Genomic DNA, 11817 nt, shown 5'->3' on the forward strand with positions numbered 1-11817 from the left:
AGCATCCTGGGAAGGCCCTCTCCCAGTCCCTCTCCCACTCCCCGAGGTCGTCAACTGGCGCCTCGAGACCCTCGGAGAGGTTGTTCACTGACGCCTCGAGCCCACGATCCCCGAATTCGGATGGGAGATTGTCGACTGGTGCCTCGAGCCCACGATCCCCTTCCGAGAGGTTCTCGACGGGTGCGGCCTGAAAATCCCCCCTTTGCGATTCGTCGGCGTCCCCATCCCCGGCAGCGACAGCGTCGTTGAGTGCGGCCGCAACGGCGTTGTTATGCGCGTCAACGTATGTGAGCCAGTCTGCTGACTCCATATCTGCAGACTGCGACGGGTGCAGCGTCGACGACGGGCGCACCATTCGACGCTGCACCCATATGTCAGCAAGCCGCGGGCGAGTGTCTTGCTTCGGGATCGAGTAGTGCGCATCGCAGTGCAGGATGTCCTCCCTTGGGTCATAATGCGGAGGCACCCCGCGCTTTTCCCAGAACGCCAGCCTTTCTCGTGCCCATCGACGCAGCCGGGACGTCTTCTTATCGTTAGTATGTGAACTCTCTCTACCGCAGCGCATAGACTGTCCCGACTCACCTGCGACTTGCCACCACTTGTGGACAGCGATCGGCGCCACAGCATCTCCGTACACTGAGGGATCGATAGCCCGGCGACCTCGTCACACCAAGCGGCCTGTCTCTCCGAGATCTCGTCACACCAAGCGGCGCACCACCACAAGCAGCCGTAGTGGTCGTAAATGTTACGGTAGCCCGTGTCGGGCCATTGCTCCTGCAGACCCTCAAGGTACTCAAAGAGGGTGTCACGCCGCGCAGCAAGCTTGCTGTTGAACTGTTGATACAGTTGCACCATGATGTGAGCCAGCTCCATGTTGGCTTCATGAAGTTGTCCCTCCAACATGTTGATGTTGGAGAGGGCCGGCGCCAGTTCGGCGACCTGCGGGACAGCGTGCGGAATTGCAGCGTGCGGAATGGCCCGTGTCGCGAGGGAAACTTGCGGGGCGAGGATGGTGTGCCGTGTAGCTGGCGGTGCGGCATCATCGTCGGCTCCGGCGTCTGCGTCGTGCGCCCGCTTCCTACCGTCGATCGGAAGTTGCATCGAAAGTGGCGCAGTTGAGAGGGGCTACCTGTCAGGCGAGGAACGAGATAGTGATGGAGAGGAGCAGTAAGGAAGCCCGGGAAGGGTGAGAGTCAGAGAACTACATGGAAGAGCAAGATAGTGGAGACGACGAAACAGAGCAAGAGACTGAGACAGCATGAAAAAGCGAGAGAACGGGCAGCGTGAGAAAGCAGAAGCACGGAGAAGACGGAGAGGATGGAGAGGGCTAATGAGCGACAGATTGGAGAGAAGAGCGACAGAAGGAGAGGAAGTAGGAGTGAAAGGATGGAAAGCGCAAAGGAGCCAGCGACTCGAGAGGGAACAAGAGAGTCGAAAGGAGGAGCGAGAGGGTGCTAGGGTCGATAGATAGAGCGGGAGCATAGAGAGGTAGACAGTGCAAGAGGATGGAGCAAAAACAACAAAAACAGAGCGAAGGAGAGGGGGTCCGAGAGGAAAGCGACTGAGAGGAGAGTGCCCGAGAGGATAGGAAGGAGATGAAGAACGAGCAAGACAAAGCAAGAGCATTGAGAAGCAAGAAGAGGCTGTGAACGAAGAGAAAAGTGACAGAGAAGAGAAGAAAGCGAGAGAGAAAAGAGGATTGTTAGGAGAGCAAGAGAGCGAGTGAGAGAGGAGATAAGTGAGCGGGAGAACGGAGACGAGGCGCATGACAGTCGAGAGGAAAAGCGCGAGGATGTATTGGGGGATGGAGCCGAGGAAAGGGCGAGAGAGGAGAGAGGAGATCAAGAAAAAGGAGAAGAGAGCGAGAGATAGGGCACGAGGAGTGAGAGGGGAGAGAGGAGAGCGAGAGAGTGGAAACGAGAGCGGCGGGGGGACGGCGACGAAGAGCGCGATAATGGAGACATAGAGCGAGTGGATTGAGAGGAGAACAGAGCCATGGCCATAATCGAGAGGAGGAGAGGGAGAGAGCGAGCAAGCGAATAGAGGGGATGGAAGAATTGACTCACTAGGCTGCTGGCCAGGTGCACCATAGAAGGAGGTTGAACGATCTTGTTTGAGTATGTACTCAAGACGATGGTGGAGACGATGAGAAGAAGAATGGGATGAAGAGAAAGAAGTGAGAAGAAGAGAGGAGAGGAGAGGAGTGATGAGGAGAGAGGGGATGTTGGGAGACGGCCTCTGATGCCTTTCGGTCTCTGATGTCCTCTAATGCCTCCACACACGCCCTCTGAATGAATGGTCAATTACACATCTACACATCCGCGGTTAGACGCATGCCTTGCCGACGTTCATGCGCCGTGCGCCTTTCGCTCGTTCGCTCAATACCAAGCATTGCGCAGCTGGTGAGCTTGTGTTATTTGTCTCAGAGTGGCGAGGCTGACGCGCGCTTCTGTCCTTCCGCCTGCTGTCCTGTTCGAGACAGGCCCCCAACCCCAACCCGGTGCGCCGCATTTCGCCCCATTAGACCAAGTGACTTGCCTTGTCAATACATCAACTCACCCACGGTCGACCGTGATACGCCCCCAATCTCCTCGTGACTCGCGTGCCACGTTATTCCCGGGATGGAGTTGGGACAAGTCCATCGCTCGTCTCGCCTCTTCCTCGGCCTCACCCATTCCCCGTCTCCTTCCGTTCAAACTTGCTTCATCTCTCACTCCTCCTCCTCACATATATGACTTCGACGATTCAACACCAATAATGTCTTATGCTCTGTGGTCATTGGTTTCGGCGTAAGCGCCCGCGGCAGAGATCAGTTGACAGTGCGCCCCGTGCATTCCCCGCTCGTCGATCCGCGTTAGCCCAGAGTAGCAACAACGACTTTCCCCCTGTCCTGTTTGTGCGACTGCTGATCGAAGTGCGGCGCCCCCTCGATGACGACTCACGTACTACACACCCCAACGAGTGGATGCACATGAAGCACGGCGCCCGCGTCCGTGTCTCCACCGCGAACCTGCTGATGAGACAGATTCAGCGTTGACGAGGGCGAACCAAATGGCCTGCGCGCGCCAGTTCCGCTATCAAGCACTTGTCGCCGCAACGACCGGAGCTACCGACTCCGGCGTGATCTCCTAGTGCGGGAAAGGGAGCTTTGAAGGCTGTGGACGGACAGACACATGCAATTTATGGATCATCGATCTCGAGCCTATCGCCTCCGACTTACCCCATACGGTAACATCAGGTAATTTGATTGGATAGAGCTGACGGTCCGGCCAGTGCTGGCGCTGCGGATGGTGGCGACAGTGCCGGACGCGTTATCGATTCCGACGTCTCAAGCACTTTCATCAACCCCCTCACCATCGACCGCGGAGCCTGTGAGTGGCCCCATATCGTGACATCAAGTTCGTGTTCGGACAGAGCGGACAGGCCAGCCGCTCCTGGAGGTGCTGACTGTGACGACAGTGCCGGACGATGCTATCGATTCCGGCATCTCAAGCTGTTGCATTAGTCTGCTCGCCATCACCAGTCACGTCCGTGGGTGGCATGGCCACGCACGGGCCTCCTGCCTCTCGGCCAAAGCTGTGCAGGTGGGCGGTTCGATTCCCATCAGTGGAAGCACCTTTGCGCGCATCACGTGGGTTAGTGGTCAGTTTGATTCCGTGCATTGAGCACTCTTAGCGTGCATCACGTGACTGGGCTCTTTTCGTGGCTGGTTGCAGGGTGCACAGGTTAATGAATATCGCGCAGCATCGTCGGGCAACGCAGTCACCAGCTGGGTCACAATATCCACAGCAACGAAGGGACACCCAGAGCTCCACTCGCCGCATGCGTAGCGCTTGAGCGAGTCGACGAGGCCGGGGATCGGTCGCACGGACGCGGATGCGCGGCCACAAATGCCCGCATGCCAGAGTCATGGGACACACTCCAGAACCCCAAAAACCGCTGCTCGCTTGCTCGTCGCGTTGGGTGGAGCTGAGGCCACTATGGACCATGCCCACAACGACGGCTGGGCGGTCCATCGGCTGCGCGTGCATGGCGGGACCATGCATGGCGAGCGGTATGGACGGCGAGCGGTGTGCGTGACGATCCAACTCCGTGTACCGTGTTGGCTCAGCTGGGTGGAGCTCAAGCGCCGCGGGCCGCGTGTGTGTAGCGAGGCTTGCTCACCACGATCATCCCATCCACTCGAACGGGACTGGGCGAGCGAGGCGAGCGAGAGAGGAGGGCTGGGCCATGATCGACGCTCTGTGGATGGTGATGCGTGACAGCGAGAGAGAGATGTGATTGTTGATGCAAGAGGAGAGGAGTTTGCTCTGGTTTTCCCACGTGCATCATGGCGCCAACTACTCTAGGGATATGTGTCAGGCGGTGCTACTTTGATGAGATTCCGGGCTATCAATTGCTCGCGATTACTCGGCCCGGCGCTCTCCGCCCTCGGAGTCGCCAAATAATAGCCTTGCTGCTTGAGCTTGTAGGCGTGTACGTAATAAAGCGCGATGTTTACATGGCTTGAATCCCGTCGTCATACCCAGCTCGGAGACGAGTATCTCCCCGTCCATTCCTCTTCGACCTCTTCCTTCCTCTCTCTCTTTATCTCTCTTTCTCTTTCTCTTTCTCTTTCTCTTTCCATCTCATCTCTTGTGTCTTCATTGTCTTGTCTCCTCGCGCTCTCGCTCAAGGCTCCTCGCGCCGTTGAACAACGATGAGCAACCATCATCTCGGTCACGGCTTCGCTCCTCCACCCCATCACCCCGCCAGCCCCAACCCCGCTCACTCCAATCCTCCACATCCTCACCCGACACCCCCCTCCTCACACACCCAGACCTCCCCCTCCCCCTCCCCCTCCTCTCCCTCCTCATCCTATCGCCCACAGTTTCCTATTGCCCAGCCCACTCCGCTCTCGCCTCACGCACTCTCACCGACATGGGGCGCGCCCCCGCCCATACCGTCGCGACCCGCATCCACAGGCCCCAGTCCGAGTTCAAACCTGCCCCCGCCGGAGAACGCGACGTGGCCAGCATTCCCCACACACCACGCGCACCCCGCTCCTCCTCCTCGCGCTCAAACCTCTCCGCATCGACCCTCGGTGCAGATAACCGGTCCTACGCCGCCGCCCTCCCATTCGCAGGCTTCTTACCCACCTCCGCTTCCGCCAAGATCGCCTAGGGTTGGACAAGGCTCGAATCCCCCCTACTCCCACCCAACGCCCCAGTCACCACAGTCCTCATCTCCACGAGAGTCTCCTCGACTGCATCAGAATGCGACATTCGCCTCACCTACGCAGCAGCAGGGAGCATTCCCTCAGCCGCCTCGGACACCACCGAGACAACACACGGTTCCGCCCCAATCTCCACAACAACAACAACAGCAACAACACCACCAAACAAGCCGTCCCCGCCCCATCCCTCTCCTTCCTGATCACAGCGAGCCTCATACATCTCCTCCGCGCACATCGAGGCCCCTGGCATCACCACCGCACCATCGAACATCACATCCTCTTCCCACGCCACCGTCGCCTACTCGACATACCTCAGCAACCCACGCGTCGCCACCACGGTCACAGAGCCAATGGCCAAACGAGAAGGCCAGATATGTCCCAGCACCGCCGATTTCTTCGCGGAATGACACGTTCGCGGGCTCGTCGTCGAGCGCTGGGGCTGGCCCGTCGAGGTCTGGACAGCGCCAGTCGCCATCGCCACCGGGCCCAAGCTTCTCAACTAGCCCTACAGCTGCTTCTACTTCTACACTGCCAACAGCAATAGCAACGCCGGTGCGGTCGACAGCAATTACTTCCTCGAGCTCACCGACATCTCCACTCTCACCGAGCTTTACACCACAGGCCCCATACTCGTCATCAGGTCCGCGCGTCGTCCCCCTCATGGCGGATTACAAGGCGGCCTTCCTCGGTGAGGAAGCGATGCGTCAAGCCCCGTTGAACCGACCGCTGCCGCAGCTTCCCGCTGCACCGGTTTCGTCGGGGTCTGCCGACCAGCGGCGTTCGTCTTCGGCATCCCCTCGTCCCCAGACCGTTGGCACTCGGCATGTGGAAAGGCAGGGACGCTTGTCGCAACCGAGCCTTGCTGTTCCGCCAGCGGCCCCTCCTCAGCCATCAAGTCCGATGCCATCGGACCCCCTTGAGGGCTTAATCTCTGATGTTGACGAGCTGCACCTCGAGCCTCCTCCGACATACAATGCGGCGCTGTCGCATCCAGCTGTCCCCCCAAACGCGGTGTCCCCAGCTGCGGTCTCCCCGCGGACCACATCTCACCCGTTGCCTCGCGAACCACCTTCCCCGCCCGTTGCGGCATCGCAACACTCGGCCTCGCCAACGTCGCCAGACGCAGCGACGTTGATGTCTACTCTTATCCCAGGTATGGGAACCTTTGCGGGCATCTCGACACTGTTCAATACCCAGCCTGAGCCGCCGAAACCATTCGAACTAGTCATTGACCGGCCTGTTCCAATACCCACTGTGCGAATGGATGACCCCGCCGACATTGTCTTTCGATGTCCTGGGCCTGACAACGTGCGCCCCTACGCACTTACGTGGTACCATATCCGCGGGGGGCACGATACATTCCTCATGTGCTCCAAATGCCACCAAGATTTTGTGGCGGACACGCCGTATGCGAAGGAGTTTGTTGAGCTGAAGGAGCACCGCAACGGCATGTGCTCATACGCGGCCCCAATAGCGGCGTACAAGCTGCTGCCCGAGGCCAAGCGAACTCGTGATGGGACGGCACTCCTGGCCTGGGTTAAGGAACGTGAAACGAAGCGTCACTGCATCCCCGGCAGTACGCTCACGCCCGCCGACAACATCGAATGGTTCGCCCCGAAAGGCAACGCTACCAACGACTTTGTCGTGTGCGCCGAGTGCATGGATGACGTCGTCTCCGTGACGCCATTCGCTGACAAGTTTGAAGCGCATGACATGCCCGCAGACGCGAGCTGGCACTGTGACGGCGCACTTGAGACCATGCGAAACAACTTGCTTCGCGCGGGCAGCATTGGACCTGCCGCTTGGGAGGCTTTCTGCACCAACATCAATCGCATGCAAATGCTCCCAGTCTGCGACGGCAAGGATGTTGAAAGCACTTCCCGCAAATGGTACACCACGTCAAGACCAATCCATGGCTTTGTATGCTGCGAGCGCTGCTATCTTGAGTTTATCAAGGCGTCGCCGTACGCGTCTGAGTTTGTGCCATACGATCAACCCCCGGCGCCGGGCGTGTTGTGGGGCTGCGACTTCTCCAGCCCGCGAATGCGCTACGCATTCGAGGTGGCAGTGGACCATGGCAGCTTCGACATCTGGTGGACGGCAATGGACACGGTTGTGCACAAGATGCTTGACCGAGACGCGCGTCCAGGTCTCGACATGGATATGTGGGGGCTGGCAAACGTGCCAACATTTGCGTCATGGGGCGAAGGTTGTAACTCGGACTTCAGTCTATGTGGCGAGTGCTACCCGGCATTCGTGACGCCGTTGCGTCTGGAGAAGTTCTTTCGCCCGCGTGCCCGGGGAACAGGCCACAAGTGCTCCTTCTGCGACCAGCCGTCGGTAGCCATCCGCTTCCCGGTATACCTCACCAAGATGGCGCAGGCGCTCGACTGGGGCCTTTGGACGCCTTTCTACGAGACGGCCTTCTGGCTGGGCTTCGCACCGCCTTGTCCGCGTCGCGAGCTCGTAGACCCCGTCGGGCGGCGCTGGTGGGGCTGGCGGCCAAACTTGCAGATCTGCGAGGAGTGCTACTGGACGTTTGCGCGCGACACGTGGGCCGAGCCACACTTTGACTACAAGGGCGTGGTGACGGGCGACAGCAAGAACATCTGCACACTGTACTCGCCACTTATGCGCGCACAGTATCTCGATGCGTGCAAGCGCAAAGATGCTGCGGAGCTGCTTGCATTCGCTGAGAAACGAGGGCATGCTTACGTCAACTTTTATCTGCCGATGAAGGCATTGCTGCTGCAGATCGGTGGCGGCGGATACGGTACGGGCACGGCGCCGATGGGTCCAGCGGGGACGATGGGCACGTTGAGCGCAATTTCGAGCCCCGTCAATGGGTACTCCTACAACCCGTGGGGTACGCAAGGCGCGACTGGGTACCCCAGCGTCGCGGCGCAGATTCTCCACCTCGAGCAAGAGTGGGAGAAGTTCGAGTAGGTGGCCACTGGCACACTATATGCACTGCATGCTGTGCGGGCAACAGGGTGGGCACGGGTGCGAGCTGCTTCCTCCGTGTCGGGGTGGAGGTGCGAGGCGATGCGACTCAACTAACTGCGCATGCCTCGCATCCACCACCTCTTCAACTGACTCTCACAACACAACTCATGCTTGAAAGCGACCCACCGCCTGCGTACGCGCCCCGGCGCCCGCGCGACCTCGCCCTCCCCGGCCGACGCCATTTCCCCGCGTGGCTCGCGGACGACGGGTTCGCGGGCACAAAGCCGCTCGCCGAGACATGGTACCAGCGCGTCGTGGAAAGGACGCACGCCGACCCGCGCGTAGTGTACGAAGCCGCGGAGCCGCGCCTCCTCAGCCCGGGTGCGCTGTGCAGCAAGCGGGTGTACTTCCTCGAATTCGGGTGGTGCGGGGGCACGATGCAGCGCGGCGCGCTCGTGCGCGCCTGGCGCGCGCTTCTCGCCGCGCACGACGTCCTCTCCCGCGCGCGCTGCGACGTGTGCGCGATTGTTGACGAGCTCGAGCCTCCGCCTGCCGCTGCACAATCTGTTGCCACCGACACCACCCTCGCCCCCACCCCCGCCGAGAAGACGCCCCTCTCCGACCTCCGCAAGCGCAAAGCTGCGCTCTTCGTGCACCCCTTCCACGGCCTCGCGGCCGTCATCTCCGCCCTAGAGGGCGCAATCAGTGAGTCGCCGCTCGCGCTAACCAGTGATGATGGACCAGGACTTGTGCGCCCTCGGCGCGCTTGAGCGTGCCGGCGCGCTGCCGGCGCACTGGGCGCCGTCGCCCGCTGTCCGCGACGTGCTTACGTCGCGTCGCGGGGCGGGAGTCGGCGGGGGGGAAGTGAGCGAGCATATATTCCGCCTCGCGGCAGCGGCGGACGGCGTCGGGGCCCATCCCCGGATCCTGGCGGCTGTGGAGGCGGCGCGCGCGTTCGCGGAGGACATAGCGCCGGGGCGGTGGGAGGCGATGCAGGGGCGCTCGCATGTGTGAGTACACGAAGGGGGAGGGCTGATGCAGCGTCGGGTTGCGTGAGTGGGCTGGGTTTGAGGAGGCGCGGGGGTGTGAGATGCCGCCAAAGTGAGGACGGAGGACATTGTATTCCGCATGCAGATAGTGGTCGTTGAGGTATCAACCGAGGCTCAGGCTTCCGGCGATCCGGCGATCGGTGCCCGGCCAACTACTGAAGCAGCTACGAGTCAAGAGGATAGTATGCGGGCATCTTGTCATCTCCAACACCACGACAGCACCAGTGCGTATGTCGTGGTCACCGCTCACGCAGTGGTGACGAACAACAAGGCTGCGATGGACACGAACGAGGCGATCGCTGTCGATACCTCCGAGTCCGGGCCCGAACACCCCCGCCAGCGTCTTGTCGTCGCCGTCATTCTCGTGGCCACCGGCATCCTCTCCGGCCTGGGCAGCGCGTTTGCCTATGGCGTCCTGCTGACCCGTGGCGAGTAGTACGTCGTCTCATCCTGATCTTCTGACCCAGCCTCACCTTCGCTGTCCTTGTAGGTCTCCTCATCGCCATCTACCGCTGGAGCCCCGGTACCCTGCCCTGCCTCTCCCGCGGTGAGGCGCGCAACCTCTCTGCATGACCGATGTGCCTGCCCCTATGCATATGAATGATCCCACTACAACTTAGCCTTGCTCTCTGCGCCCTCCCACTCCTTCTCCGCGCGCGCTCTCAGCTCCTTACGCAAGATCTTGCCCGAGGGGCTCTTGGGGATTTCGTCAATCACGACGATCCCGCCACGCAGGCGCTTGTGCTGCGCCACGCGCGCCGCCACCCACGCATCGACGGCGGCGGGCAAGCGCGCCCTATCCGCGCCCGGCGCCGCGACAACATATGCGCGCGGCAGCTCCGTGACCTGCGCCTTATCGTACACGCCAATCACGCCGGTGTCGACGATATCGGGGTGCTCGAGGAGCAGCGCCTCAAGCTCGGCCGGCGCAACCTGCAGGCCCTTGTACTTGATGAGCTCCTTCATGCGGTCCACGATCTTGAACCACCCCTCGTCGTCGATGACCGCGACGTCGCCGGTCCGGAACCATCCGCCGGGCTCGAAGCAGTCCTCTTTCCCAAGGTACCCCTTCATGATATTCGGGCCGCGCACCCACAGCTCGCCCGGCTGGCCCGGCGGCACGTCGGCGCCCTCGTCCACGAGCCGCGCTTGGTACGTGGGCATGAGGCGGCCGGACCATCCGGCGCGCCCCGGCGCCATGGCTGAGCTCATGGACGTGATGCCCGGCGTGGCCTCGGTCATGCCGTACGCCTGGATGACTTTGACGCGGAACTTGTTTTCAAACGCCGCGCTCAAGTCCTCCTGCAGCGGCGCCGCGGCGGACATGACGACGCGGAGCGACGAGAGGTCAAACCCCGCCGTGTTAGACGACTGGAGGAGGCGCAGGACGACGGGGGGCACGAAGAGCGGCAGCGTGACCCGGTGCGTCTGGATGGCGCGCAGCGCCGCGAGCTCGTCGAAGCGCGGGAGGAGCACCGTCGGGATGCCGTACGCCAGCGGCAGCAGCAGCATGTAGATCGTGCCGTAGATGTGGTTGAGCGGGAGGAAGCCGAGGATGACGTCGCGCCCGCTTTCGAGCTTCTCGAAGACGGGCATGGTCGTCTGGATCTGCGTCGTGATGTTGTGGTGTGTCGTCATCACGCCCTTCGGGAGCCCCGTCGTGCCGGACGAGTAGCAGAGCCAGGCGGTCTCGTGCGCGCGCACCCCGTCGAACGACACGGCTTCACTCGCCACCCCATAGATGTCCGCCAGCACGCGATGTCCGCGCACAGGCATGTCGGAGAGCAGCACCACCGGTATGTCCTTGTATTTGAGCTCCTTGCGCGCCTCCTCGAATGTCGGGAGGAGGTCGGGGGCGATGAACGCGACGCGCGCGCCCGAGTCGTTCATCTGGTGCGCAAGCTCGTGTGGTGCGCTGGCGTCAGTTCTACTTTCAGCTGCGCAAACTTACTAAGCGGCATTCGCGGGGGACACAACCACGCCGGCCGCGACACACCCGTACGCAGCAAGCACCCACTCGAGCGAGTTGGCGCCCCAGATCGTCGCCGCGTCTCCGGGCTTGACGCCGAGGCGGCGCAGGCCGTCGGCGACGCGCAACGCCGTCTCGCGCAGCTCACCGCGCGAGAGCACGCGACTGCTCACCCCATCAATGAAAGCGGGGAGGGAGGGGGACCACGAGCCCTGCGGATACACGGACGCCGTGGGTGTCGGGGGGAAGAGATAGTGAAAGACGGAGATGGCGGGGAGGATGGGGACCGGGTAGTCGGAGTGGTAGATGCGCGGCGGGGGGAGTTGGGCGGGCATGATGGAGACGAGAGTGGGCATGCACGAGAAAGTGAAGCTGGGACGTTATCTATATGGGGATCGGTGATCTTAGCCCCGCACCCCGCACGCCACTGCGGGGGATCAGGCACTCGGTCAGCTCGGCGCCGTGGCATCGGCTGTGCGTTTCATATTTCCCGACAGCGGCGCGGCTTGGAGGTCGCGCGTTGTGCTGAGCGCGTCGGTTGCAGAGCTTTGATGGGTGGGCATGATAGCGCCTCATATCGCGGGGAGGAGACGATCCGAGGTCAGGCGAGCGAGACGATGTTGGCCGAGGTAAATCAA

The 11817-nt window shown here is 61.5% G+C and overlaps 4 protein-coding genes across 4 annotated transcripts; 3 read left to right on the forward strand and 1 right to left on the reverse strand.

Annotated features, from left to right (window-relative positions):
* Nucleotides 1-6115: 6115 nt before the first annotated feature.
* On the forward strand, nt 6116-8161 carry COLE_07818 (uncharacterized protein; the record flags this gene model as incomplete). The annotated part of the gene is made up of 1 exon (XM_018425240.1): nt 6116-8161. The coding sequence occupies one exon, from the start codon at nt 6116-6118 to the stop codon at nt 8159-8161; it is 2046 nt and encodes a 681-aa protein (XP_018280423.1).
* A 167-nt stretch (nt 8162-8328) lies between these two features.
* Nucleotides 8329-8931, forward strand: COLE_07819 (uncharacterized protein; the record flags this gene model as incomplete). Its single annotated transcript, XM_018427113.2, has 1 exon — nt 8329-8931. One exon carries the CDS (start codon nt 8329-8331, stop codon nt 8929-8931), a length of 603 nt encoding a protein of 200 aa, XP_018280422.1.
* A 358-nt stretch (nt 8932-9289) lies between these two features.
* Nucleotides 9290-9646, forward strand: COLE_07820 (uncharacterized protein; the record flags this gene model as incomplete). Its single annotated transcript, XM_018427112.2, has 2 exons — nt 9290-9434; nt 9465-9646. The coding sequence occupies 2 exons, from the start codon at nt 9290-9292 to the stop codon at nt 9644-9646; spliced, it is 327 nt and encodes a 108-aa protein (XP_018280421.1).
* Nucleotides 9647-9819: 173 nt separating this feature from the next.
* On the reverse strand, nt 9820-11514 carry COLE_07821 (uncharacterized protein; the record flags this gene model as incomplete). The annotated part of the gene is made up of 2 exons (XM_018425956.2): nt 9820-11125; nt 11162-11514. The coding sequence occupies 2 exons, from the start codon at nt 11512-11514 to the stop codon at nt 9820-9822; spliced, it is 1659 nt and encodes a 552-aa protein (XP_018280420.1).
* Between the last annotated feature and the right edge of the window lie 303 nt (nt 11515-11817).

Source organism: Cutaneotrichosporon oleaginosum, assembly GCF_008065305.1.
Source record: "Cutaneotrichosporon oleaginosum strain ATCC 20508 chromosome Unknown ATCC20508_contig08, whole genome shotgun sequence".
Lineage (NCBI taxonomy): Eukaryota > Fungi > Basidiomycota > Tremellomycetes > Trichosporonales > Trichosporonaceae > Cutaneotrichosporon > Cutaneotrichosporon oleaginosum.